Source organism: Amphibalanus amphitrite, unplaced genomic scaffold (assembly GCF_019059575.1).
Source record: "Amphibalanus amphitrite isolate SeventyFive unplaced genomic scaffold, NRLGWU_Aamphi_draft 000469F_arrow, whole genome shotgun sequence".
Lineage (NCBI taxonomy): Eukaryota > Metazoa > Arthropoda > Thecostraca > Balanomorpha > Balanidae > Amphibalanus > Amphibalanus amphitrite.
Window position 1 is genome coordinate 176,482 of NW_024881963.1, and position 26,373 is coordinate 202,854.

Here is a 26,373-nt window from a genome sequence, read left to right on the forward strand (position 1 = left end):
CCAAATTTCACCGAAAAATATTAACCGGTTTTCAAGTTATTATACTTCTACTTTTGTTTACTTTTTATGATCTCCGCTGTTCCCAGCGACTTTATTTGCAAGCAATAGTTTGGCATCTAAAAGTGCGGCACTTGTTGCGCGCAAAGCAGCATATACCACCGCGTGCTACCAAATGTTAAAGATTTAAAATCGTTAGATCTCCGCTGACGTTACACATTCAGAGGGGGCATTCAAATGCATTAGCCCCTCTGAATCCAAAGTGCTGCAACAATGAAATTAGATATTTTCGACTTGATGCATTTCTCGATGTTGTGAGTGCTCAAATCGGTAAGTGCAAGCCAAGGACTCCATTTTTGGCTACCTCAACTCAAAACTAATGTTAACCAGCGCATGACTGGAGGGGGGGGCTCTACAGAGCCCTCCTCCCGTTTTTCGGCCATATTTTCTAAACCGTTTGACGGATCAACACGAAACTTGCGGTACCCTTAGCGGCATCACTTTGACACCTTGTGTTAAAATTTAAACTTTCTAGCTAGCATAGGTTGACTGGGAATGACGTCAGAGTGACGTCATGTCGGCCGATTTTGATGCAAAATATTGAATTACGGCAAAGGCTCTCAAGAGCTTACTTTTAAAGCTAGATCCAATTTCTTTGCATCGGTGGACTACAAAAACACGTAGCTATCAAACTGCTATCTCGAATTTTTGAATTTTGAAAATTTTGAAAATATGTTTTTACAATTACAAAAATATAATTTTTGATTTTTTCAAAATGTTTTTGATGTTTCGCAAAAACCGGAATATTTGTGATAGAACACACACTGGTGAACCACTGTAGCAAGGTTTAGCCCTATATCCTCAAAAATAGCCAAGTTATTGGCCTTATTGTCAAAATTTTACAATTATTTATTTTTCAAAATCATTTTTCGTACAGCAATATAAATGGCGCCATCGTGAATGTTCCTGAGCTCAAACGGCATCTGATAGGCACCTTTTTTGTTGAAAAATTTCATTTTCAAAATTTGACCTTTTCTGACCTGAGTGACCTGACCTCTGGTGAATTCAGCTGAAAATAACCTCAAATGACACAGACGACATTATTTTTTTAAATCTACGAGTAAAATGGACCATAAAACATGCGTCACGTGACCGATACATGATATACAATTTTCGTGACCTAGGATGACCTGGCCTTGACCTGAAAATTTTGAAGTAAAAGTTCGGTACCCTCTGGGGATCTACACTGAAAACAAATCGACACAGTGAGGGCATGTTCTGTACTGGTAACACATCAGTCATGTGTTAATCGCACCCACAACACAATAAGGCTGAGTATTTTCACGCTTGGTGGGACCTTCGACACGTTTGATAACACATAAAACAGAATAATGACACACTTTTCTCGTGCCAAGCACGCTGGACGAATGTAATGCATCAGTGTATCGAAATCATGTGTTGTCGGATATGGTAGACGTGTACCCTTACACAAATACACCGTGCCATCCACCAGTGAGCGACCTCTGAACCTTACCTTCAGATGGGGATAATAGAGGGCGTTTTGCTAGCACCAACTTTTAGGTATGCTGGGTTTTTGTAAAAATTTGCCAAAGTGTTTTGAGAAAGGTCAAAATGTTATTAGAAGGATGAAGAATAACCTGTTGCTCATTTCTATCAGAAATAGAAAAAAATAAACCAATATATATTCGGGCGTGGCCCTTCTTCAGCATGCAAAATATCTGTGAGTGATTTGATTCAAAATATTGTATTTTGCCTCATGTGTGTCACAAACGTCTTTCTTGTTTTATTGTGATCTTGTACCACTGAAGAAGGGCCACGCCCGAATATATATTGGTTTATTTTTTCTATTTCTGATAAAATGAGCAACAGGTTATTCTTCATCCTTCTAATAATCTTTTTATATGGGCGAGGATGGATGACATGATTATTATTAATATAACGAGGCTTGAAATGATCTCACGCATGTCAAAGTGTTTTTATTTTAGGCAAAATAAATATCTAAAACAATAAAACAAGCTTTCGGCATTACGCCATCATCAAGTCAAACTTGATGATGGCGTAATGCCGAAAGCTTGTTTTATTGTTTTAGATATTTATTTTGCCTAAAATAAAAACACTTTGACATGCGTGAGATCATTTCAAGCCTCGTTACTTCTAATAATCTTATTAACAATGCTCAGCACAACGTTCAAACACCTGAAAGGTCAAAATGCACAATACAGCCGAGGGAGTCGATACATGATAAATTGTCTAAAGCAATATGCGCTGATTATATCAAGTGCAAGCTGAAGCATAGCTAATTAACGTCTGCTTGGAGGAAGAAACTCCTCGGTCTATATAGGATATATTTGAAAAATCGGTGGCTGAAAAATTTATCCCAGCTGACTGGCACGCCTGGACAACTGCATTACACAGTAGTCCACCAATCGGGGGCATCGTCAGTTGGTGCTCTGAATGAGCTGTCTGCGTGACCTGTTCACCTTTCGGCCCTGAAGCGGAACCGTTCCGGTCCAGCGGCCGACTGGACGCAGTGCCAGGTCATGTATTTGTTTGTTTGTTTGTTTTGTTGGGTTAGGCCCTTTCGGACCAATGGGACCATTTCAGAGCCGGGAGGATGATAGTATATAGGGGGAGACATTGGTCTGGGCAGGCACCCTAGTGAGTCACCGGGGCTGAGCCCGTCCAGAGGACAGGCCACCCAGCCCCAAGTTACTCACTGCACCCGGCTACGGGGAGCGCTCCCTCGGGACCAGCGGTGCCGCTCCAAGGGAGCAGCCCGCATGAGATAAAGTTGCCTGTCCAGCCCGGAGGGGGGTTGCGGCGTGGAGGAGAAGGATTTCAGTATCCTGAGGATAGAAACACGGAACGGTGTGCCAGGTCATGTATGGGTCGGCGGCCTTTTATGGGTCGGCCGGCCGGGTGCTCAGCCCTGACCGTATGGGTCGGCCGGTCGGGTGCTCAGCCCTGACCGCGCCCTGACCGTATGGGTCGGCCGGCCGCGTGCTCAGCCCTGGCCCCTGACCGCGCGCACCCGAGCGCCCGATTCCACTCGGGGCCCGGCTTTGGCAGTCAGCCTGTCCAGTCAAAGTCAAAGCCCCTTCAACTGCGCCCCGGCCAACAAACTACATAGTCACCACGTGTTTCCTTCTTTCACTTGCGATTTGTGTTAAATTTAGTAACACATTCACAGTGTATTAAACATTGAGTAACACATTTACCTTGTATTCTGCAAATGTATTCACACGGGCCTCATGTGTTGAAGACACAATGATATTGTGTTTTAGGACACAACACGACTGGGTTAACACATTTCTAAATTGACACGTCTGCGACGGGTCAAAAAATGCATGATGCAGGGTACACAAGAAAGCCTAGTTACACACTCTGCTTGTGCGTTTTAAGTCGTTTTTTGTGTCATTTTGTATTCAGTGTAAGGCATATATCAAGGAGTGCGTAAACCAATAATGAGCCTGATCGGACTTGTCAGCCGGCAGCCAGAGCCTATATTGTGAACAAGCAAAAATGCCGATAATTTTTACTTTGACCTGACCTGTGACGTCATCAGTTACCTCTAGGTCAATGAAAAAAGGTTTTTCTCGACACTTTCCAGGGCTATCAGACGCCGTTTGAATTTTGACGATCGGCCCAGTGGTTTCGGAGATAGGAGGGGCGGCTGGAGAGCCCCCCCCCCCCCCCAGTCACTCGCGTTATGGAAATGCGTTATGCGCGGGTTAAGGTGGGATGGTCACTTTAAGCGGGTTCTACTGTATCTCGCCTGCATAGACTAGGTACTCCCTATCTAGCATAATTCCTAATCCCTTGCGCATTCCAAGGCTTTGAATGGATTAAAAATCCATCCATAATATGTTAAACGAAAAGCAAGTTCAGACGAAGCCATCGCCTTCTGTTTGTCACGTTCAAAACGGTCACCCAAGATAGCTTCGGCCTTAGCTTTGGCAAAAGCTGCCTTGGAAAGGTAAGCGAACGAAATATTTCCCAGTCAACGGGCGTAGAACACATTTTTGCCATGTAAGACTCCAAATGCGGAGTTTCGGAGTCAACTTAGGTGGCTCCAACCCCGAGTCCGACTCCCGGCAAGCTTGTCGACTCCGACGGACCCCAAATGACTCCGACTACGCAGCCCTGAGAGCCCTGAAATTTATCGAACTGAACATGAATGTACCCTATAAATTGAGGTTGGAACATATATATTTTCGATTATACTGTCTGTTACAGTATATTGTATCCGTTCCTTTGTCATAAATACCGCACATACTACGCAAAAGGCGTTTGACCTTAATTGATTTCGCTTGAGCATTGACCTCTTCCTCTCCCTGCTCTTCCGGAACGGGAGGTGCAGCTTAGTCCATATGTAGGTACGGCTTCGGCAACAAGCAACATTTTTTTGAAGGCTTCGGGCTCAAGCTGTGGCCTCGACTTACAAAATGTACGGCTCTGGCTTCGCATCCCTGCTGTGCGTTGCGCTGCGTCTGGTAAACAATACTTCGCTGAGATGTAAAACTATTTGGCGTGTTATTCCCGTACAACTCCCTGGTATAGGTACTCTTCGCGGCCAACTGTAGAGCATGTGGAGCCACTCTCTAATTTTGACTTGGCCCACCCGTTTGCCTGTGAAGCAAGGTTCAAGGCTATCTGTGAAGCGAGAACAAACAGAAAGGAATGGGAAAGTCCCGGTGACATAAGCAATTACAAACATTCCGAGTGGTGCGGCGAGAGCTTCTGGGATTCCCTCGAGTTCCCCTACCTGCGCAGTTGATGGCGTAGCGCCAGGACAGCTTGGTCCGCAGTCGGACGCATATGATATAGAACGGTGGTATCAGAGAGCAGCACTCTGCCTAGCGCTTCCGTCGCTGATTTGATGTTTCAGTTTATTTCGATGGTTCGGATCTTACTTTTAAATTATGAGAGAAGCCCGTGTGAAACAGCTCATCTCAATGCCGTGAAGACTTGAAAGTAATGGTGCTTCCCGTTCAGCAATTGTGTGCGATCTTTTACACGACTTCTTGTTGATAAGAGGAAAAAATGATGCCCCACTCAGGCCATCAAGGTGCACCCGACCTCGAATGACACCTTGCCGTTGCAATGCATCTTCTGACACACATACCCCGCACAGTCTGCCCATTGTCTAGTGACGATATGAAGGTCACTGGATCCCTCAGCCCGTCCAGACTCACACATCCACAGTGTTAGAGACTGTACGGCCCCAGCACACGAGCGGGACTGTATGGTCGCGCCCGCCCCCGGCGTGGAAAGGCCTTGGTCGTCCACGCGTCTGGGTAACCCGCGTCAGAACGGCCCGCCGTCACTCCAGCGCGAGCACCATGGAGGCGCGGTGGTGGCCACTGGCTCTCATCGCCGCTCTGGCGGCTCTGGCCCGCGTGGATGCCGCCAACCCGGTGTTGGCAATTCCCGAGGACTGCCCGCTGCCCGAGACCACCCGGAATAACATCCTGCGGTACAAGACCAAGGTCGACAAAATACTCCAGGTAAGCGTCGCAACTCAGGGCAAGTGGTGAAGGTGTGGTGCAATGGAGCGTTGTGGGAAGTTAAATCGACTTGCTGTTGCCGCGCTGTCGCATCTCAAAGTGCAGGACTTTTTCAGAATGGTCCATGAACTTTGTGCTTCTTTTATGACCGTTTTATTTCACATGATGTCGAAAGCTCTGAAGATTTGTTGGTGGGCATTATTTTTATTTTTGAATCTACGAGTACCTACCCATGTATGGAGTACTGCGTCGTTATCTGGAGAACGCATACCAACTAACTATTTAAAACGTTCCCCCCTTTTGGCGGCTTTTATAGGTTTATAGGCTATGGCTGGCTTTGACGGTAACCCATATCATATCATATCATATCAACAGACGTGTATTTAGGTAAACCTTTTTTTAATAAATATCTGCTTAGGATGATTATAATCCTGTAGACATTGGACAGTAGAATCTAAACCTAATGTCAAAATAAGAAAAACCGTAGATGTAGAGTAGATGCCTTTAAATCAATCGTAATTACACCATTTTCGATGCATTTTAAGACAAATGAAGTCCGATTTAAAACAGTTGATTTCTGAAATAAAACAATTGACAGGCGGGTTAAAACACGTGACATTCAGCTTAAAACAACTGACATGCTATTTAAAATAAATGACAAGCAAATTAATATAAATGACATGCAATTTAATCATACAATTATAGTTCTTAAAGCTATGTTGAATAATTACGTTTTAGTGCAAATAAAATAAACAAAGTGTTCGACTACATATTTGCAATTGTGACAGTTCGTAGAACTTTAACATATGCTTCATTGGATTAAAATTTCAAAATGACTGATTGGCGTTAGAGCTTCCATACGATGACATTGAATCCTACACTTCACTGTCCTTCTCCGTCTTAACCCGCGTCCCGCTGGGGGTCCTGGACTTCCACGCCCTGCTGGGGAGGGGGGGTGTTTGAACACCCTTCCCCTTGTAACTCGGCTCCTGGGCCACGTAGCGATACGCGGAAGGCAGTGTGCGAGAGAGCGACAAAACAAAATGACGGAACTACTTCAGTCACTTTTTGCTCAAAGGTCAGTCAGGTCACCAGAGGTCATTGAAGGCCAAATGTTGCAGATTTTCAGGCCAAATGTCAACAATTTTTAGAAGCCGACACATAACTCGGGAACCAAGAGAGCTACAGCACCGAGGAAAGGCGCATTTGATAGCCCACTTAACGCTCTCTCTGAATATTTTTCCCATATTTGATCTAACGTCAACGTTCTAGCCTGCATGTGGCAAAAACTGCCAAAATGGACGATTTTGGCGGATTTTTTTTTGCACTTACTTTTGACTCAAGCTTTGCACGAGCTAAACTTTACCTGCATCGTGTTCCTCTCGTCAAGACGCATCGAATGAACTATAAGTTGACCTTGAAACGTCAAATTGAAAAAAATGACCTCAGGCCAAGGTCTTGACCTGACCGGAAAGGGTCATGTTGCGTATCAGCCGATTCGTATGGTGGAGCTTACAAATCTAAGGCGTTTTCATGACTCTAACATGCCTCTATCCAAAGTTATTTGCTAAAACCTGCTAGATACCCTTCGTGACCTGACATGACCTCATGGGCATAAACAGGGGTCACGGGTGCTATGTATTTTTATGTTCATTGGGTCAACTGTCAACGTTACTTGTAAATTGTAATTCGGTGTTTGAAAGTGTTTAGAATGACTTTCGTCCAAAAGAGGCGTCTTTCAATTTTCTCCCTACAAATAATCATGTAGTCGAGCACAACATTTTTGTTCATTTGCAGTAAAACATAATTATTCAGCATAGCTTTACGTACCTATATTTGTATGATTGAATTGCATGTCATTTATATTAATTTGCTTTTCATTTATTTTAAATCGCGTGTCAGTTGTTTTAAGCTGAATGTCACGTGTTTTAACCCGCCTGTCAATTGTTTTAATTCAGAAATCAACTGTTTTAAATTGGACTTCATTTGTCTTAAAGGGACAGTATCATCGAAAAAAAATCCATGTATGGAGCTGATTTTTTTTTTTACTAGCATTTCTTATTTTTCTGAATCAGAAAAAACATAGTTTGAGGACCGAACTCGGTGAAAAATATTGCAACCACATTTCATTTTCATGATTCATTTTCATGAGCGAACCACCACTATACAAGCATGGCCGCTAGTTTGGAAGCATGCAAAATTACTACAGAACTGGCGCAGATAATACATTATTGACGCTACGCTTACGTGGTCGTTCTTCTGATTGAGTTGTCCTTAGGGAGAGGTAGCCTTAGGTATTGCCTATAAAAATATAACGTGACAATTGGAGGGAGTGACAATTGGACGTGACAATTGACAATGGGAGAAAATATCACGTGACAATCACGTGATAAACGTCATACATTGGAGGGAGATTGTGATTCAAGCTGGAGGAATTCCTTTGTTGAGCCGCTAGAATCCGAAGGAAACAGCGGAAATTGCCTACGACTATTTAATGAATTTAACGGTGATGAATAAGTGCGAAAAACGTTTTGGCTTTATAAAATTTGATGAAATGACCAGGGTAAAAGTTTTATTACTGGCGGTCAATTCAAAACGGCGCAAACATTTAAACAGTGAAGATAGTGAAGCACGATTCAAAGTGTGGTACACCTTTCGTACTTTGAGCGGCGATAGCGGGATAACGGTGTGGAGCTTCGAGGATCGGTCTTCAGTTTCCGGACCAGAAAGGTGGGGCCTATGCAATGTCAAATTTCATCAAAATGGTGATACTGTCCCTTTAAAATGCATCGAAAATGGTGTAGATCAAACGTAATTAAATCATATTACAGGTGTGGCATTCATGCTCAATGTTTCAATTATGAAACGGTTTTTATGACGAACATCCACAATTAACTATATAAAGCCGTTTAAGTAACTTTCCCGCATCATCAAGACCCTCGGCTATATGAATGCTGAATAAACACATTTGAACCCTAAATGCACATGAATCATATATGAGAAAAGTTCAGTGGAAGGGCACTTAACCCTTCAATAATAGCAAGCGGAAAATATAAAGCTCTCTGGCACCGTGACATGATGAGAAAGTCGTAGCGGTACGGAACAACATAACAGAAACAACTATTTAGTGGAAAGACGTTGTAAGTCTCCGTTGTCCTCTTCATGTTCAAAAATATGATTTACTTATTGAGTTTTATTTCTCGATTTTGTTTTCATTCCTAATTGCCAATTCTGGTCAGAGTGTTCCAAGAAGCGCAGCTCACAACGGCTTTCATGACAGAATAATTCAGACGTGATGGTTACTGTCTCTGCTAAGTATAGCGGTTTAGCAAGTCGGGGTCACCTTGCACACGACCCTTTCAGCTTTCGACTATTGAGGTAGGTATCTAGTTATTTCACTCCTGCCTGTACCTCTCCTCCCCGCTCGAATAGTGGCATTGTCGTGCAAGGCATTTGGTCATGAATGTGATATTGCGCCTTCTGCACAGCGATGCATGGTAGAATTCGTCAAACCACCGTTCCAAACCGCCTGCCAGCTAACCAAATCACTATAGTGATTTAGTATACTAGTAGTATACTACCCCGCTGCTAGTAGTATACTACTGATTTAGTATACTACCCCGCTAGTATACTAGCGGGGCAAGCTCCATGACTGCGTAAATTACGACTGGCGCAGTTTTCCACCCATTTGGTTGCGTTTTACGCCAAAACAGTTTCATTAAGGAATTGCGGGTGCAATCATAATTCGTAATCTTTTATTTGCTGTGATTTAAATAGTGAATGAAGTAAAACACAGTCCAAGACGAACGAAATCACACAACCGGCGCATAATAACCACGCCCTCCGCTCCTATTAAAACCACCCATTTCTAGATGGTTGTTAGGGTGTATAAAAATACACCTCGATTTAAAACATACTGCCAAGGTTTGTGAAGTCGGCAGCCGTTTAAGAACCGAATGCCGTGTTCGCTAATCCAACAAGCACTGCGAATAAGGCCGCTGAGCTGATCATATTCCATCAGCGCCCATCCCCAGCTCATGTGCTGGAGCGGTAAAGCAGATGCGCCGACTGGTCTCTCGGCACTGACCTTGAGCGGACAGTGCCCTGACGCGGCGGCCCGGCCCTGTATTGTCCTCCGGGCTCAGTGAGTGGGCGGACGGGGGTCGTGGGGAACCGGCGGACCGGGCATGAGTGCGCGAAATCGGAGAGGACGAGACTGCTGATTCATACCTGAGCTGCAGTTCAACTCAGTGAAGTAGGGTGCCTAATGCTGCCTGCGCTGCCTATTGCCCAATACAGCAGCGCAAAATTACCAATTTAAAATTAGTGCAGCACGAAATGATGGGGGACCCGCTTCATGCTTCAGAAGTGGTCAGATAATGTGTTTTTAGATTGAAACTTCTGACGGACGTTTTACAACATACCCATGCTGTCTCAGGTACGGACGGGTGCATTTATTGAGTCCGTTCAAACAAATCATAAAACTAAACATAAAGGTACCTACATGACATTATACCTCTTTATATCCTACGGACGAATACGTTTATAGACAATGTGCAGTTCGCCGACGTACGGCTCTCTATGTATTTAGTGGTTGGTTACCAACATCACAATAATCGATCTGCAGTGATGAATGCGTCTAATGGCTGTTGAAAACCATTGCCGAAGTGTGTGCACAAACTAGTGGTGTCAATTTCAGAAAACGTATGTCCAAAGTCCGTCCAATGTCCAATGCTTACGTCGATTGTCCGTCCAAAAATGTCCAAGCCAGCCATTTGTCCAAAGATGTCCGACACCTACGCAATAGTTTACACTCAACACTGTTATTTAATTTGCTTTTCATGTATCGTTACAAGCTCAAAAGTGTTAATCATATCGAAAGCTGAGCTTTCTAATAGCCATTCAATGTTAAACACGACTACTTTTTAAAAATGTTGAGGTGTAGCAAGCGATCGTCCAAAGTTGTCCAAAGCCTGCTGTCATTGTCCAACCGAATTCCGAATTGGAGATTGGACAAAATCGGAATTCCGAAGATTCAAGTTCCGATTGACACCACTAGCACAAACCCTCTGCTCATTTCTATTGAGTCATTTTACAGGATCTCTGTCATTCAAAGTTATTACACCAAAAGCACATAGGCTAACCAACCACTCTTTTGCTGGAGGGCCGTACACATGCCAACAGCCTGTCCTCAGTCTCCATTGATACAACACAGGCGATCACGTGATAAATGGCCCAGGTGACAGCGCTTCAACACTGCCACGCTGACACAGCACCGGGAGATCACGTGATCCCGGCAGTGTGACATGATCCAGAGCAGCGGTGACGTCAGCTGATGGACATTTTCCGGTAATAAATCGGCGGTTTAAACCGACCAAAGCCGGGGATTGTGGGGTTTACGAAATAACGTATTTCCCATGCAAAACAGTCGTTTGTGGTATCTAACCGTTCAAATGGTAATGGGTTATATTCGATAATAAATTGTTCAGATGTACCTAGACTGATGCCTTGCTTTGTTATTCATTGGCCGTTTACATTTTGCTAACCGTGTTTGTTGGCATTGACCAGAATAGCATCGCACTGGGCAGCATTTTGCAGCTTAACACGCGCAGTGGAAGGGGGGGGCGGATTTCGCCCACCCCTCCTGTTTTTCGCCAATAACTCGCGCCGCAAGCATAATATCAATGTGAAATTTCGGGTACCTGTCCAGAATTGAATTGCGGATCTTCTCATGCAAGAAGTAGGAAAATCGGTTCACAACTTTTCTAGTAATAGCGGTGTAAAGTCAAACATCCTGCCGCCGCGGCGGCGCGGCGGCCGGCGCTAGCCGTTACGCGCCGCCTGAATTGTAGACTGTGCCGGGGCGGGACGGTTCCGTCTTTACATCGCGCTCCTTACCGCTGATTACATTAGATTCGCGTCAAATTCAGTGAGAAGACTGAGAAATGTACAGGCAATCATATGGTCAAAGAATTTTGGAAATCGGCCAGTAACAACTTGAGTTATGAGTGTGTAAACACAAAATTGTGATTGCCGCGTTTCGCGCGTCGGCCGATCCCGCTTCAGCCGGCGACATCGTACCCTTAGCAGGCTTCTAACTGCCATATTTATTGTTGGATTATCTAGAAATTCACCATACGTACTCACAAATGGTTGTTCTTTCGTATAGTGAAAGATTAAAGAAAATCGGCCGGTAACTTTTTGAGTTATCGGCATGTAAACGCAAAAATGTCGCTAATATGGCAGATTTGACCACATTTGACCTCATTTGACCTTGAAGATATTGACCTAGGGTCATGAAATTCACACACAACAGAGTTTTCTATGGCCCCCACCTACCCTCCAAATTTCGTCTTTCTAGCTCCAGTGGGAGCTGAGATCTTAGGGGGGGGCGACATCCGCCCCCCCCCCCTTCCACTGGGCGTAGTACTCGCAACCCTTCCACTGCGCGTGTTAAGCAATGCATCATATACGACGCAACCGAAGGCTTGTGCTCAACAGCTTAAACACTATTCTTTAAGACTGTTTTTCTATTGAAAAACAAACCTGGGTTCTCCCACATTTTTGCAAAAGTTGCCTGAGATATACGAAGTCCCATATGTTATGCCGCCCACACACCCCACGGCCATGGATTACGAGAAGTCTTGCGGAGCAGATTCGATGTTCTCATCTGGCTTCCTGATATCGTCAATCGTCATGGGATTTCCCGACTCGACCAGCTTATGAAATTGACGAGCGAATGCCGACAGTTTAAACGTGACAAGCATCCACAGAGGGATACCAAACAAGTGCCCGTCTTTTTGTACGCCTCACCCTCATAAACTTCCATCCATCCCCCAGTCCCCCCCCAGCCCCCTCCCCAACCCACACTCCTTCCCCCCTCCTCCATCGCCAACACCACCATTCTTCGTTAGACGCGTGACTATCGGACCCCCGGTACTCCACGAACGTTGTCCGTTATACAATGGGGTTATGTGGAAGCCAGTATCTTTGGTAAGTGTGGTCGTAATCGCCCAATATGGTAGCCAGTAGGTATGTAAGTGCTGCACCGTTTTAGCTCGTATTCGGAGTTCGGACTTAGGTTCGTTTTTTCCGACTACTCCAATTATGCGATGGGCAAATGACCCACAAGTGTAGCGTGTGGACCGCAAATTGGGTGTTTGTGTGTCTCTTAGCGAGGACGAACGCTCTACTTAAATACCGGGGAGCCTGAAGACAGGCCTTGTTCAATGTTCATATCGCTTGAGGCTTTGTTCTTCTTAGTATGAGGTATTCCTGCTGTATTCCTATGTCTTGTATTGATTGCTACCTGGCCCGAATAAAAATAACCATTCTATAATAGCCGCAGGAATTCGCCGCGGCCCTTCAGACCGGCTACAACGCACTCGCATGACATGCTTCCCACATAAGTACCTCCGTGTGCCGGATTCAGTCGGGAGTGAAAATCACCGCGCACACAATGGCTGTGAATCGTGACCGGAATATGGCCGTGCCCGGCCCTTTATGTATCTGCTGGCGCGGGCTGACTGGTGTCAGGTGTGTGCATGCCTCAGCGGCCCCCGTTTTCCGGTCTGTCCGCAAGCGCCGCTTCTGGGTGCGAGGGCCCACCGTTTGAGACCGAAGCTAGAAGCTCATGATGACTTTCAACTTACTACTGATTAATTCATGGGATCGCGAAGGCTAGCCAAGGAGTCAGCCCTTCCGCCAAACCAGTTCCACGCCTGTAAGCGGCTCTTTGACATTTCAACTGATATGAAGCGTCAGCGGCTGACCCTTCGACTTTTTTAATTGCTCGAGCGGCTCTTTGGGGCGATAAACAGTCAGTATTTCGCTGGGAATTGCAGTGAAACATGTCAAACTCGAAACTTTTGAGATCGTTTCGCAACATCATTCGATTCAGCGCTTGTTACTCTCGCTGAATTGAGTGACGGACCACCATGGTATCGTTATGACTTGGATACGTGCAGTATGAGCCTTTCTGTCATGTGTGCCCAATAGCCAAGTTTACCAGCCTCCAATGCCTCTTGCCTTCCAGGCTGCGCTGGAGCAGAAGCAGTACCACCACGCCGCCTACAATGGCCTGGAGGACTTTGTGGAGCGGTTCGGAGCCAGGCCGTCCGGCTCTGACGAACTGGAGGACTCCATCGACTTCATGAAGAAAAAGGCGGAGGACGACGGCTTCAGGGTAAGAGATGCGGGTTTTATAATTATTGCTGCTGACATAAGGAAATAGAGGCAACAAACAATTGGCATGGGGATATGAGGATATGAGTTGGCTTTTATTTTCCAAGGCCATAGAACTACGCACTCATCCTTGAACATCACGTCCACAACTGTTTAACTGCTTATGCATCAGACAGCAGGTGGGTAATGTACATGACGCCTGTCGTTAAGCGCTGTTAAACACTGTGCGGTCAGCCGAATGTAGAGAGTGGCTTTTCAGCCGACATAGAAGTGCTGTTTCATTCAATTGCAGTGTATGTAACGATTCTGAAGCACGTTCTTTACTTGATGAAACGAGGAAGTAGACGTGTGCCGATTTGTAAAGCTGGTGCTGTTATCTGTTGCGTGAGGTGGATACAGGTTTCACTTGATGCTGAATCATCGTCCGGGGCAGCGGTTGTATGTAGTGAAACCAGCGTTACCTCTTTCCTTCCGTGCAGAAGAATGCATGAATAGGTATAGTGGCAGACCTCAAAGGCTTCAGCTGTTTGAATGTCTTGATAGAAAGCCATAAAACACAAACAAGTCATGGTCTGTCACTGTCTCTTTGGTAATAAGCCATCTTTTGTCGACAGGTGCACACGGAGGAAGTGATGGTGCCACGCTGGGTCCGCGGGGAGGAGACGCTCATGATGCTCAGTCCTCGCCAGAAGAGCATGTCTATCCTGGGTCTGGGCACCACCATCGGCACCCAGCAGTACCCGGGCGGCGTGCTCAGAGCCGAGGCCGTCGTCTGCGACAGCTTTGAGGAGATGGAGAAACTCGGCGAGGCTAAGGTAGGTATACTTCCCGGTCCACCAACACCTTGCTGTGACAGCTGAGTACATGTTGCAAAAGCTCTCAAATAAGATAAGATAAACATCAAAGAGTTTATTCTCCAAATTCATCCGCTCTTGATGGACAGACACCGTAGTATCACACATCCATCCGCGTTCACTGTTTTCGGGCATTTCAGATCAAGGGCAAGATCATGGTGTTCAACGCGCCGTTCGGAGACCCGATGGACGAGCCGATGAAGCGGTACGGCGCGTCGTACAAGTACCGCACCTCGGGGGCGGACCGGGCCGCCCAGTACGGCGCCGTGGCCGTGCTGGTCCGCTCCCGCACAGACTACAGTCTGTACACGCCGCACGGCGGATCCCAGTACTACGGCAACAGCACGCAGATCCCGGCGGCGGCCATCACAGCCGAGGACGCGCGCATCATCGCCAGACACTATAAGAAAGGTAAACTGCTGCGTTATGGGGTCGGACGAGAGTGGTTTTTTCTCGGTGGAAGGTATAAGTATGGTGGTAGCTAGCTCTGAGGGTAGGCCTTACGCTTCAGACTTAAGGAAGTCTGAACGGAGTAAATAAATACATTTGCCAGCCTTTTTCTGATATGAAAAGGGACAATAGGTAGGTATACTGTCGCTCGCTTATCTGTGTCCCTGTGCGTGCTTTTTTTAGTGACAAGAAGTACTGAGCGACCTGCTGTCAAGACAAGAACGTCAGTTTTCGGGTCCCTTTTTCAATGGGTCTCTTTGTGCGTTTCAGGGAAGACTGTAAAGCTCATGCTGAAGATGTCTGCAGCCAACCTCCCGATGCGGAAATCTCGTAACGTCATCATCGACTACGGTCCTTCGGATTCGACCGAGCTGGTCATGCTGAGCGCGCACATCGACAGCTGGGACGTCGGCGAGGGTGCTATGGACAACGGCGGAGGCGTCTTCGTCAACTACCACGCCGTGAAGTTGCTAAAGGAGCTTGGACTGATGCCGCGTCGCACGATCCGGGTAGTCCTTTGGACTGCCGAAGAGGAGGGCTACTTTGGCGGCAAAGAGTACGTCAAGATGCATGAATTCGACATCAGCAAGATGCAGATTGCCATCGAGAACGACCTGGGCACCTTCCGTCCGGTCGGCCTTCGTGCGAAGGGTTCCGACGAGGCGGCCTGCTTCGTGAAGCACACCGCCTCCCTGCTGGGCGCTATCAACGCCACAGGCGCCTCGGACAGCCCGTCACTGTCGGAGACCCACCTTCTGCACGACAAGGGCGTGCCGGCGGCGGCCATCGACGTGGACCAGAGCCGCTACTTCTGGTACCACCACACCGAGGCCGACACCATGGACGCGCTCGACCCGCACGAGCTGGACCTCTGCGTGGCCACCATGGCTGCGTCGGCGTTCGTCTTCGCCGATGTGCCAGACCGCGTGCCAAGGTAGACCACTCTGTAAGTGTTCGCTTGTTTCTCTAGGTGACGGCCTGCTGCGCTGTGGAAAACGGAGTCGGCTTGGGTTTGTTCAGCCTACCCCTCCTAAGTCGGGTTCACGCGGTATTGGTATTGGTATCTTTTATTTCCAGAGGCATTTGCTAGCATGATTAATAAAGTTCGATATCCCGATATCCGAGAGGAACTGGGTTGTCAATCGCATGTATAGTTGAACTAACAGCAAGTCTTACCAATAATCAAATTGTGATAAATAATTACTGTGCCTACATATCTAGCTCACATACTGGTTTGTTTCTTAGCATCGTTCTTACTAACTTCCTAGCTCACTTTGTGATGCCTAAAAGTGCGTACTAATCCGATTTTCTGCAATCTGCATCCCAATGACTAATTATTTGCTTGTGTGTGTTTTGCGGACAGGTTTACGTTTTTTCGTTTTTTTTGCATTCATGAGGAAGTTTAACATTATTAACCCGCGCCGGGCCGGGGGGGGGTGTTTGAACACCCCCCCCCCTGCGGTTTTTCGCAGATATCTCAAAAACGTCCGCGCCGCCGTTTTTGGCACACCTGTTCGTGCATCTTTTTCGCACATGTTGTGGAAATTTCAGACCCAGGTCACCTTAGGTCAGGTCACCAGGTCACGCCAAGTGACCTCGCCTCAGAAAAAAATAAGAATGCTCGTCATAGCTACACCGATTGATCGATTGCCTTGAAACTTTCAGCGATTGATTAGAGCAACATTATCTATAAAATGTATATCTCGAAATTTTGATATGGTGACCTAAGGTCAGGTCAATTTTGCGACCTCTCCATTATAAGTCAATGGGAGAAAATTGAAAAGCGTCTGTTTTGCACGAACGCTATTCTAGACACTCTCAAACATCGAAATGTAGGTAAAATGGACACACTGAACCGGAAAATGGCAACTGTGACCCCTCGTTATGTCCCCGAGGTCATCTCAGGTCACGAACAGAATCTAACAGTTTTTCGCTAATAACTTCTGATAGAGACGTGCTAGAGCGCTGAAAACGCCTTAGATGTGTTCGGCTCGACGTTGCGGATCGACTGATATGCAATATGACCTTTTCCGGTCAGGTCATGACCTTGACCTGAGGGCAAATTTTCAAGTTGACCTTTCAAGGTCAAATTATAGTTCATTCGACGCGTCTCAACGAGAGAAACACGATGGTGGCAAAAAAAAATGTCGTGGCTCTTTTGAGTCAAAAGTTATTGCCGAAAAAAACGTTTTTCGTAAAAACTGCTATTTTTTGAGTTTTTGCCCTCTGGAGGCTAAACCGTTGACCTGAGGTCAAATCTGAGAACATTACTCAGAAAGGTCTGTAAAAGGGCTATCGAATGCGCTTTACCGCGGCGCTGTAGCTCTATCGGTTCCCGAGATAGCCTTTGGCAGTTTCCAAAATGTTGAAATAGTGGACATTTGACCTTTGGTGACCTCTGGTGACCTGACCTTTGACCTGACCCAAAAAATGACCGAAGTGTTTTCGTCCTTATTTTGGACGTTCTTTCGATTGCCGCTTACCGCGTGTCGCTACGTGGCCCAGGAGCCGAGTTAGAAGGGGGGTGTTCAAACACCCCCCCCCCCCGGCCCGGCGCGGGTTAACGCCGTGATCTTGTCGAACATAAACAGATCCAACACCTCAACAATATTTAGCTTTTTTGTCGCATATCATTATGAATTCGATCAAACTTAATTCGCTAGTTAAAACGGTTTTTTGCTCCTAATGGAGGTTTACTGAGTGATTTGCGTAAAGCTCTCTGCAGAGCCATGATCTGGGATTTATTCAACGTAATCTGACTTGAAACATCAGATTTAAATACTCATAACATATAGCATAAACGTTGGGTATCCCATATACCAAACCCAACACACAACAGTGATGAAAACATTTCCGTTTCCAGTCAGGTGCCCGCGGAGCCGCTGATGGAGCTAAACACAGTCGTTCCGGTCGAACAGTAAGTTCTCACTGAACCGCTGACCAATTTGTATCTTGCTATTGCATCATGCATTCGCGCACGATGACGGAATAGGTACTATAGGTCCAGGCGACCTGTAGCTTTGATGCGGTGAATACCCTTACCCTCGCCACAGCTCGGGCCGAGTGTTCCCCCTCCTCCCACCTAGCGCCACCCCCACTCGAGTTGTGGCAAGGGTGAGGGTACTCACCGCATCCGAACTACAGTTCGCCTGAGCCCTTATCTTGAGACCAATATTACCTATTTACTAAAAATGGCTAGGAACCAGAAGACTGGTGTAAGAAGAATACAAAGAACATGTACGAATCCTTGGGCGTATGTATCTTTTGAACAAAAAGTAAGCAAACACGAGATATTTGCTCCTTATCCACATTTTCGCCAGTTATCTTGTGGCGTTGCGCTATTTTTGTTCATCGGTCCAACTGGTCTTCGATGTCCCAGCTCGTCGAAGAGAATGCACATGCATAGGTATCGCAAGGTAACCATTCGTATTGCTCGTTAGTCTACTTACTTGATGTTTCAGTCTAAACATTTGGATCGGACGATCTGTATTAACCCTCGCCCCGTTGGGGGGGGCATTTTGGCCCCCCCTGTGGTTTTTCCTGAATAGCAAGAAAACGGCGGCGCGCAGCGCCGCCAAATTTTCAGTACCTTCCCGGGCATCAATTTGACACCTTCACACCAAATTTCAAGTCTTAGGTCACCTTAGGTCAGGAGTTATTGAGGTCAAACTGAGGTCATGTTCGAGCAAAAATGAGCAAAAAACATGCAATCTTGAAACGCTCACCAAATCTACAGTTATCAAGCAATTTCAAAGTTCTTTATATGGTCTAGTAGACAAAAGGCGGCGCTACAAAACTGCTATCTCGGATTTTCAAAATTTTGGGTTTTTGACCCCAAAAAAAATCAAAAAATTGATTTTTTTTGAAAAACTAAAAAAAATCCAAAATTTTCCGAATTTCTAAAAAAACGGAAAATATGTGATAGTCCCTGCGCTCTTCTATATACATACCAAATTTCAGATCGATATCTCGTTTTTTGGCCAAGTTATAGCGAAAAAACTGTTCAAAAATGATGACGTCAAATTTTTTAACTCAATTTTTAGCGATTCTAGACCACGTACGGCAAAACAAAGACCACCATTGAACTCCCCGTGACGAGCTGCATCGATTCGATACCCATTTTATGCAAAAATATTAACTTTGAAATTTGACCTAATTTGACCTGACCTTGACCTGACCTTGACCTGACCTTGACCAAAACGTGACCTAAGCTGGCCCCAAAGGCTGCCTGACCCACATAATCGCATTTGTCATGTAAAATGGACCATAAAACATGTATCACACGACACTTTCATATTGTGACCCCCCAGTGACCTGACCTCTGTGACCTGACCTGGTATCAGTGACCTCAAATAGCAAAATATGTGTTTGAAGAACATTTCCCCATCGATGATTTTCAATGAAATGCATTTTACTCGATTTAACAACGCATTTCTTGAAATGCCTGTAAACGGTGAAAATTGGACCTTTGACCTGACCTGTGACGTCATCGGTTTGACCTAGGTCAATAAAATTGGGTCACAAGGTAGTTCCCTGATAGGGCTATCCAACACCATTTGCCGCTTGTCGCTAGGTTGCGTGGTTCTCGAGATCTTAGGGGGGGGGGCCAAAATGCCCCCCCCCCCAACGGGGCGCGTTGCTCGGCAGAGCCCAACGGGGCGCGGGTTAACACCTAAAAATACATTTCGCTTGCTCTGAGGGTTCGCGTTTATTTTGTGATATTTAGGTCAGTATATAACATTTCCATCCCAAGTCGGTCAAATCAGCCGGATGGGTGTCTGACAGAGCGCGTGTGTTCCAGGAATTCGCGTGCTCTGCGGGGCTCGTCGGCGTGTCAGCAGGCCTCTCTGTGGCTGCTGATGTCGCTCGCTGCTCTGGTGACCCCGTTCGCCCGTGGAGCTCCAGCGTCGTAACGCGTGCGTCCGAGCCCGACCGGGTGCTGTCTGTACCTACAGAGTGCCAGTCACGCTGAGTGAGTGTATCCGGGTGCCGCAGACAGCGCCCACAGCGTGGAAGCCCTCTCCGCCGTCGTTTTTTATGAGTGATGTTTTACCCGGTGACTGGACGGCTTCCGTTCCTCACATATGGCACGTCTGGTGGTTGTCATAGCAGGAGAGAGGGAGCGGTTAGTTTTGGAACTGATCAAAGAGACAAAGCGTCAGACTTAATGAATCTCTAGACCGCCCACTCGTGCTCATGTTTACTTCGACGCTGCCAGGGCCTGACGAGTATTAGACGCGAACCTTATACACGATGCCATACGACGTGGTACCTGTACTCTTCTGTTTACCCCATATGCTAGTTAAACGCTAGTTTACAGTTTGGTATGATGGTAGCTTTTTCGTTATTTAGTTTTAGAAGAACGGCACACCGGCTTGTTGGTTTACCGAACGGAAAGTATGCAGCTGCATTTTATTTTACACACATGCCATGTCATACGAATGTATGTATACTATAAACTATCAAAAATCTGCAATACAAATGCAACATCATGGTGCCACATTGTGGCCTATTGTTCAACAGTGACTAGCATCCTTAGCAGCACGTCGGCAGTATTCCAAGCGTGAAGCGATGGATCGTTGCATGCCGTATTTAAAAAGCGACCACAGTTACTAAAAAAATGAGGACGAGCGACGTGGATTTGAGAAATAAGCTTACTCACCTCTCAACGTTACGCGTCAAACGAAATGCCTTCTTATAAGAGCATGTGGGCCCGCCTGCAGGCCATATGAGAGACAAAGCTACAATGCCTTCTCATAAGCATCGGACAAGTTAAAAGGAACCCGAGCGTCAGCTAGCGCTTATCAGCGGTTCGGTCCCCATCTATAGGTTGATGTATTAGATAGCAGATGACGAACATTTTGAACGGCTCACCGACACAGCATATAGCTCCAGGCTTTTATCACTATATCTAGTGCTATCATCAGATCTACTGCTGATATGTCTAGTGCTAAATTAGACTCGCATTCACCTGGACTTTGATGTCACATTTTGAGCTGGATTTGCCAGTAAAAGGGTAGGGTGGAATTCATTGTATATGAAATGTTGCTCTATGCTCTAGTGATGTTTGTAATGGATTGTTTTAATTTATAAAGGTACATTTTATGCATTAGTGGATTGGTACTGGATAGTAACCTGTTCCCTTGTCCAGCTCCGGCTTCAAAAGTTACGTTCAACACAAAAGCAAATGATAGCGAAACACACGGTTGTGCGAGGAAACTAAATTAACCCTCGCATGTGTGCGGCGTTTGCCAGCTTCTAATGTGTAGGGGGGGGGGGTCGGTTGGACCCCCCCTTGCCGTTTGGCCCCTGATCGAGCTAGAGCTTCGCGGAAAAAACGAGCGTGTTGCCCGTGACGAGAGGAAGCCGATGATATCCAATTTTAAGGTCCTAGGTCATTGGGTGACCTTCCAGGTCAGGTCAATGACCCAAAGTCGGGAAAATCGGGACCTGTTAGAAAGTCGTAAAGTGTGGCTGCTAAGGGGGTTTTCATGGTGCTGATCACGAATATCGTGTTAGTTTTGATCACAGATGATGTCTTTAAGCATTTAGACCAGGTCGGGTCAGGTCAGGTCAGGTCAACCAGTAGGCATCGTGACGGGTATTCGTAGTACGTGTCAACCGCCTCTGACAGCTTCGTAACATGTTACGGAGGCACCAAAACTACTTCGTAAATGTTCAAATGGTTGCTAAATTCGAATTCAGCTCCAAAAACTAGCCTAGAAACATGTACAGCTCGAAAAAGTGAACCGAGGTCACCCGAGGTCACCAAAGGTCAATGACCTGACCTGACCTTCAGGTGACCTTGACACCCACCCTAATGCATGGAAGCAACATCAAATCACATGTTTGAACGTTTGAAACCACGAAAAGCTTGCAAACGCGCGGCTAATGCGAGCCGACATACGCAGAATCGCGATTCCGGCCAAACATGGTCTCGGAAAAGAGGTCACAGGTCAAAGGTCATTTGGGTCAGGGTCATGAAATTTTCAGGGTAGGTGTAAAATTGATCAATGTGAGGGTACTGAAAGTTTCGTCGCGATCGGCCGCTTTTTACCCGAGTTATTCGCGAAAAACCATGGGGGGGTCCATCCAACCCCCCCCCCCCTACACATGCGAGGGTTAAATCGTGTATAAGGCCGTTATTTTTACCACTTTCAGCCAGATGCTATCTACGCCGGACTCTCCGTCGCTTAGTCCAAGCACTTAAAACAGAGTGTGCCGTGAGTTTATTAAACAGGTCGGTCACAGCTCGTGGGTGACATTACGGCAACAACCCCTTCAAAACCAGTTGGAGGTGTAGGCGATGAGTCGGACTCCGAAAAAAAAAAAACATTTTCAGTGCTCATACATATACGTTTATTTACACGACACACATGCATAGTCTCATACTTATTCACTTGCGACAAAAATGCATGAGACAATGTGCTCATACGGTAAGCTTCATGTTATCCGAAATGCCTCATGTTATCGATTCACACGGTAAGCTTTGCAATAAATGTCTCATGATACTGCTAATGCGTGGTTCTTGGTTCATCTTTACATGTGTATATTAGTTTGGTATTATGGTAAACACAAAACTCAGTATGTCGTGGCGATGGACGCTCGGAAAGTAATTCACTCGTTCCTTCAAGTGCTGGTCGATACGGGAGGTAGGAACCATTGGTGCAATCCTGTACGTAAGCGTCGTGCGTGACGCATACAAGTTACAACCATAGGCTCTTGCCAGCATGTCACATTACGCGTGCTGCGGCATTGCGTCTAGTAGCGGGTAGAGGAGCGAGTTTGATAGCAGTAAAGCCAACTTTATACGCCACGCCACAACAGTCGGGGGTAGGTTTGGTCAATCGTTGTCATTTTTAGCACATGCTATTTTTGTCACATGTGCTAAAAATGACAACAATTCTGCTATCTTTGACAGCGATGAAGCCGATTTTACTCCTCAGCGAGGAAATCACGATTTTGGAAAGATTAACACCGATTCTGGAAAAGAAGTGCTGCAACCTGGTGCAAGAAGAAGAAGCCAGCTTTAATATGCCCGTTGTTTGTATGATAGTTTGTTTTGTGGCCTGAAGTTGGAACTTGAAGCATCCGAAAATTGAAGCATCCGAAAATGACTGATATCGATCGAAAACATGATGTTCATGAAAAAATAATAATATGTTAAGTTGAGAGAGGAGGCCATTTTATCCAGATGTGGTGGTTTACTTCTCGACATTATTTTGGCTGATGACGGCCGCGCACCATCCGCGTCATTACATGGCGGTCGTCATCAGCAAAAATAATAGTTCAAGAAGTAAACCACCACATCTGGATAAAATGGCCTCCTCTCTCAACTAAGCATATTATCTTTTCATCAAAATTATGTTTTCGATCAATATCGATCATTTTCGGATGCTTCAATTTAAAGTTCCAACCTCAGCCTTCAAAAAAGGCATACTTCAACGTTGGACTACCATACAAACAACGGTTATATTTAAGCTGGTTTCTTCTTCTTGCAACAGGTGGCAGCACTTCCTTTCCAAAATCAGTGCTTGTATTTCCAAAATCGTGATTTCCTCGCTTAGGAGGGAAATCGGCTTCATCTTTGCCAAAAAAAATAGCTGATAGCGGTGTCAATTTTGGCACATGGTCGCCAAAAATGGCATGTGCTAAAAATGACAACGATTGACCAAACCTCCCCCGACTGACAAGCCATCGCGCAACACAATAATGCTGATGCACAAACAAAATAAAGATGACAAATTATGCTGTTCTCAAGGTATCAATTATAAATGAAGGGAGAGGATTGGATGCCTGTACGAATCCTCACCAATATCCGACCTTAGAAATCGGGTGCCGGCTACACAGAAGATGCGCCACACCATTCGACCAAATGTTTGTAGGCTCAGCTTAAAAAAAATGTGGCAGCGTTGGGTCACTTCAGGGCTCCATGCTGAGACGGAGCCAGTCGCATTTTACACAATTGACTCGGGATCTAGGTATCCAGGGAAAAGAGGGTAGAAATCATCACTTATCGGGGCTCTGAAAAAAAATCATTTGGAGGCAGGTCCCGACACCTAGGCACTGTGTCTCGGTGACGGTGCATGCGTCAAAGACCCTTGGCCTGTCGGTCTACAACATTTACGCACCTCCAGCGCGTTGGACAAAAGGCCAGGGCACCCAGGAGCAGGGATTCCAGCCGGACGGATCAGACTGGAGCAACCTGCCGTGGTGTGCGGCGGCTTCAACGCACACAGCCTCAGCTGGACGCCTACCACCCCGAGACAGCCCTCGAAGAGGCCATTGAGGACTGGGCCGTCGATAACGGCATGACCATCCTCAATGACGGTGGGTGCACCAGGCAAAACCCCAGCACCGGCGGAGTCTCTGCACCAGACGTCTCACTGGCTTCCAGGGACCTCCTGCGATCGAGAGACGTCACCTGGGTGACGCAACGAGGAATCGGCTCTGACCATCTGCCGATCCTCGTCACACTGTCTTCGTCTGTGCAACGTCCACGACGGGAAGGCCGAGGCCGGTTCTCCCACCGGAGTGCGGACTGGCCCAAGTTTCGGGAGGAGCTGGACCGGATCACCGCCTGGTCAGCGCGGCCAACCTCCCTGAACGAGGCCGCCAACAGGCTAGCAGCCACTATCCTGTGGGCGGCCAGGGCCAGCATCCCCTTCGGCAATGGCCGAGGACGACGCCCGCCCTTCTGGAATCAAGCTTGCCAGGATGCAACCAACCGACTGGAAGAGGCACGGTAGCTGCATCCCGTAGCCGCTCCCGCGCGGACATTCTGCGCTACCAGGAGGAGCGGGCAGCGGCCGACAAAGTCGTGGACAACGAGAAGACCGCCTTATTCCGTCAAAAGGCGGCAGAACTCAAGCCGGACGGAGACATGTGGCACCTGATCCGCACTATGGACGGCCGGCGACCTCCAGCAAAGCCGGCCGTAGCTATCTCAAGACCGGGCACGGAGAGGGACAGCCAGCGCAACCAACGAGACCAGCCGTCACCGACAAAGAGAAGGCAGAACTCTTTTGTCAGGCCTACGCGCAGGTGTCCCGCCTGCCCAAGGACAAGACCTCAGATCATTCCATCAAGATCGAGGCTAGACGAGCCTCGAGCCAGACGTGCTGCAGCGGCGGTCGTGACGCCTTCTGCTCGCCCTTCTCCCGCAGAGAGCTCCTGCTCGGCATCAGGAAACTGCGGAAGGGACGCAGCCCCGAGGTCAATCAAGTGACCACCGGCATGCTCCACCAACTCAGCCCCTCAGCGGAACGCCACCTGCTGGAGGTGCTGAAGTGGAGCTGGCGCACCGGGGAGGTTCCCGCGTCATGGAGGGCGGTGGATATAGTCGCTATTCCCAAGAAATGGAAATCGCCGAGCGAGACCGGCAGCTACAGACCGATCAGCTTGCACAGCTGTATCGGAAAGCTCGCTGAACGACTCGTGCAGCATCGTCTCCAACACTGGCTCGAGCGCGCCGGAAAGCTGAACCGAAACCAGGCCGGTTTTCGGAGGGGCCATTATACACTGGACCAGCTAGCCCGAGTCACCTAGACCATCTTTGACGGCTTCGAGTCCAAGAAGCCTCAGCGAGCCATCCTCGTCCTCCTGGACTACGCGCGAGGGTACGACCGGGTGTGGCGGGATGCGCTGTACGCTAAGATGCGGCGACTGGGTGTACCGGACTGTGCTACACGCTGGATCAGGGCCCTACTCAGCGACCGGCGCGCTAGAGTGAGATGGGGCACGTCAGCCTCCCGGTAGCGGGTCTTCCAGGGGGGCCTGCCGCAGGGCAGCGTGCTCGTCCCTCTCCTCTGGCTCATCTATTGCAACGACATCGACGACCGACTCCGGGCCGGAGACTCGAGCTCAACAGTCTCCCTCTTCGCGGACGACGTGGCTCTTCTCGCGACGGGTCGCTCTCTGTAGGAGTGTACGGACAGGCTCCAATCGGCCCTGGATGGGCCGGTTGGAGCCTGTCAGCCGGTCAGCCTGTCAGCCTGTTGGAGTCAGCCGCTGGGTGAAGACTTGGAATGTCCAACCCAGTCCATCCAAGTGCGTGATGACCACCTTCACGCTGGACCCCAAGAAGTGCGGCGGCAAGGTCAAGCCCCAGCTCGCTTCTGCGACCATCTGCTAGGCTACGAGGAGACGCCCACCTTCCTCGGCCTGAAGTTGGACTGCCAGCCGACATTTGCCGCCCACAGCGCCGCCCTCAGAGAGAAGATGGCAAAGCGCCGTGCTTGCATATCAGCGATCGCCGGAAGGAGCTACGGAAGCCACTGTAGCACACTCTGCATCGCCTACAAGAGCTACGTGCGCTCCCTCTTCGACTACGGGGCGGTCATCTACTCCACCCATGCGGC

At 47.4% G+C, this 26,373-nt stretch overlaps 1 protein-coding gene across 4 annotated transcripts; it reads left to right on the plus strand.

Annotated features, from left to right (window-relative positions):
• Positions 1–5,190: 5,190 nt before the first annotated feature.
• Positions 5,191–20,505, plus strand: LOC122392118 (carboxypeptidase Q-like). Of its 4 annotated transcripts, none has more exons than XR_006258462.1 (7): positions 5,191–5,525; positions 13,561–13,710; positions 14,324–14,524; positions 14,704–14,974; positions 15,284–15,959; positions 17,877–17,930; positions 19,815–20,505. XR_006258462.1 is itself a non-coding variant. In XM_043386676.1 (7 exons), exons 1-7 carry the CDS (start codon positions 5,361–5,363, stop codon positions 19,924–19,926), a joined length of 1,617 nt encoding a protein of 538 aa, XP_043242611.1. In that variant the 5' UTR covers positions 5,277–5,360; the 3' UTR covers positions 19,927–20,505. The 4 variants fall into 4 exon arrangements, 3 of the variants coding, with proteins under 3 accessions (XP_043242611.1, XP_043242612.1, XP_043242613.1); XM_043386676.1 differs by having other exon boundaries at positions 5,277–5,525; positions 15,284–15,947; XM_043386678.1 differs by lacking the exon at positions 5,191–5,525 and adding an exon at positions 12,483–12,518 and having other exon boundaries at positions 15,284–15,947.
• Positions 20,506–26,373: the final 5,868 nt, after the last annotated feature.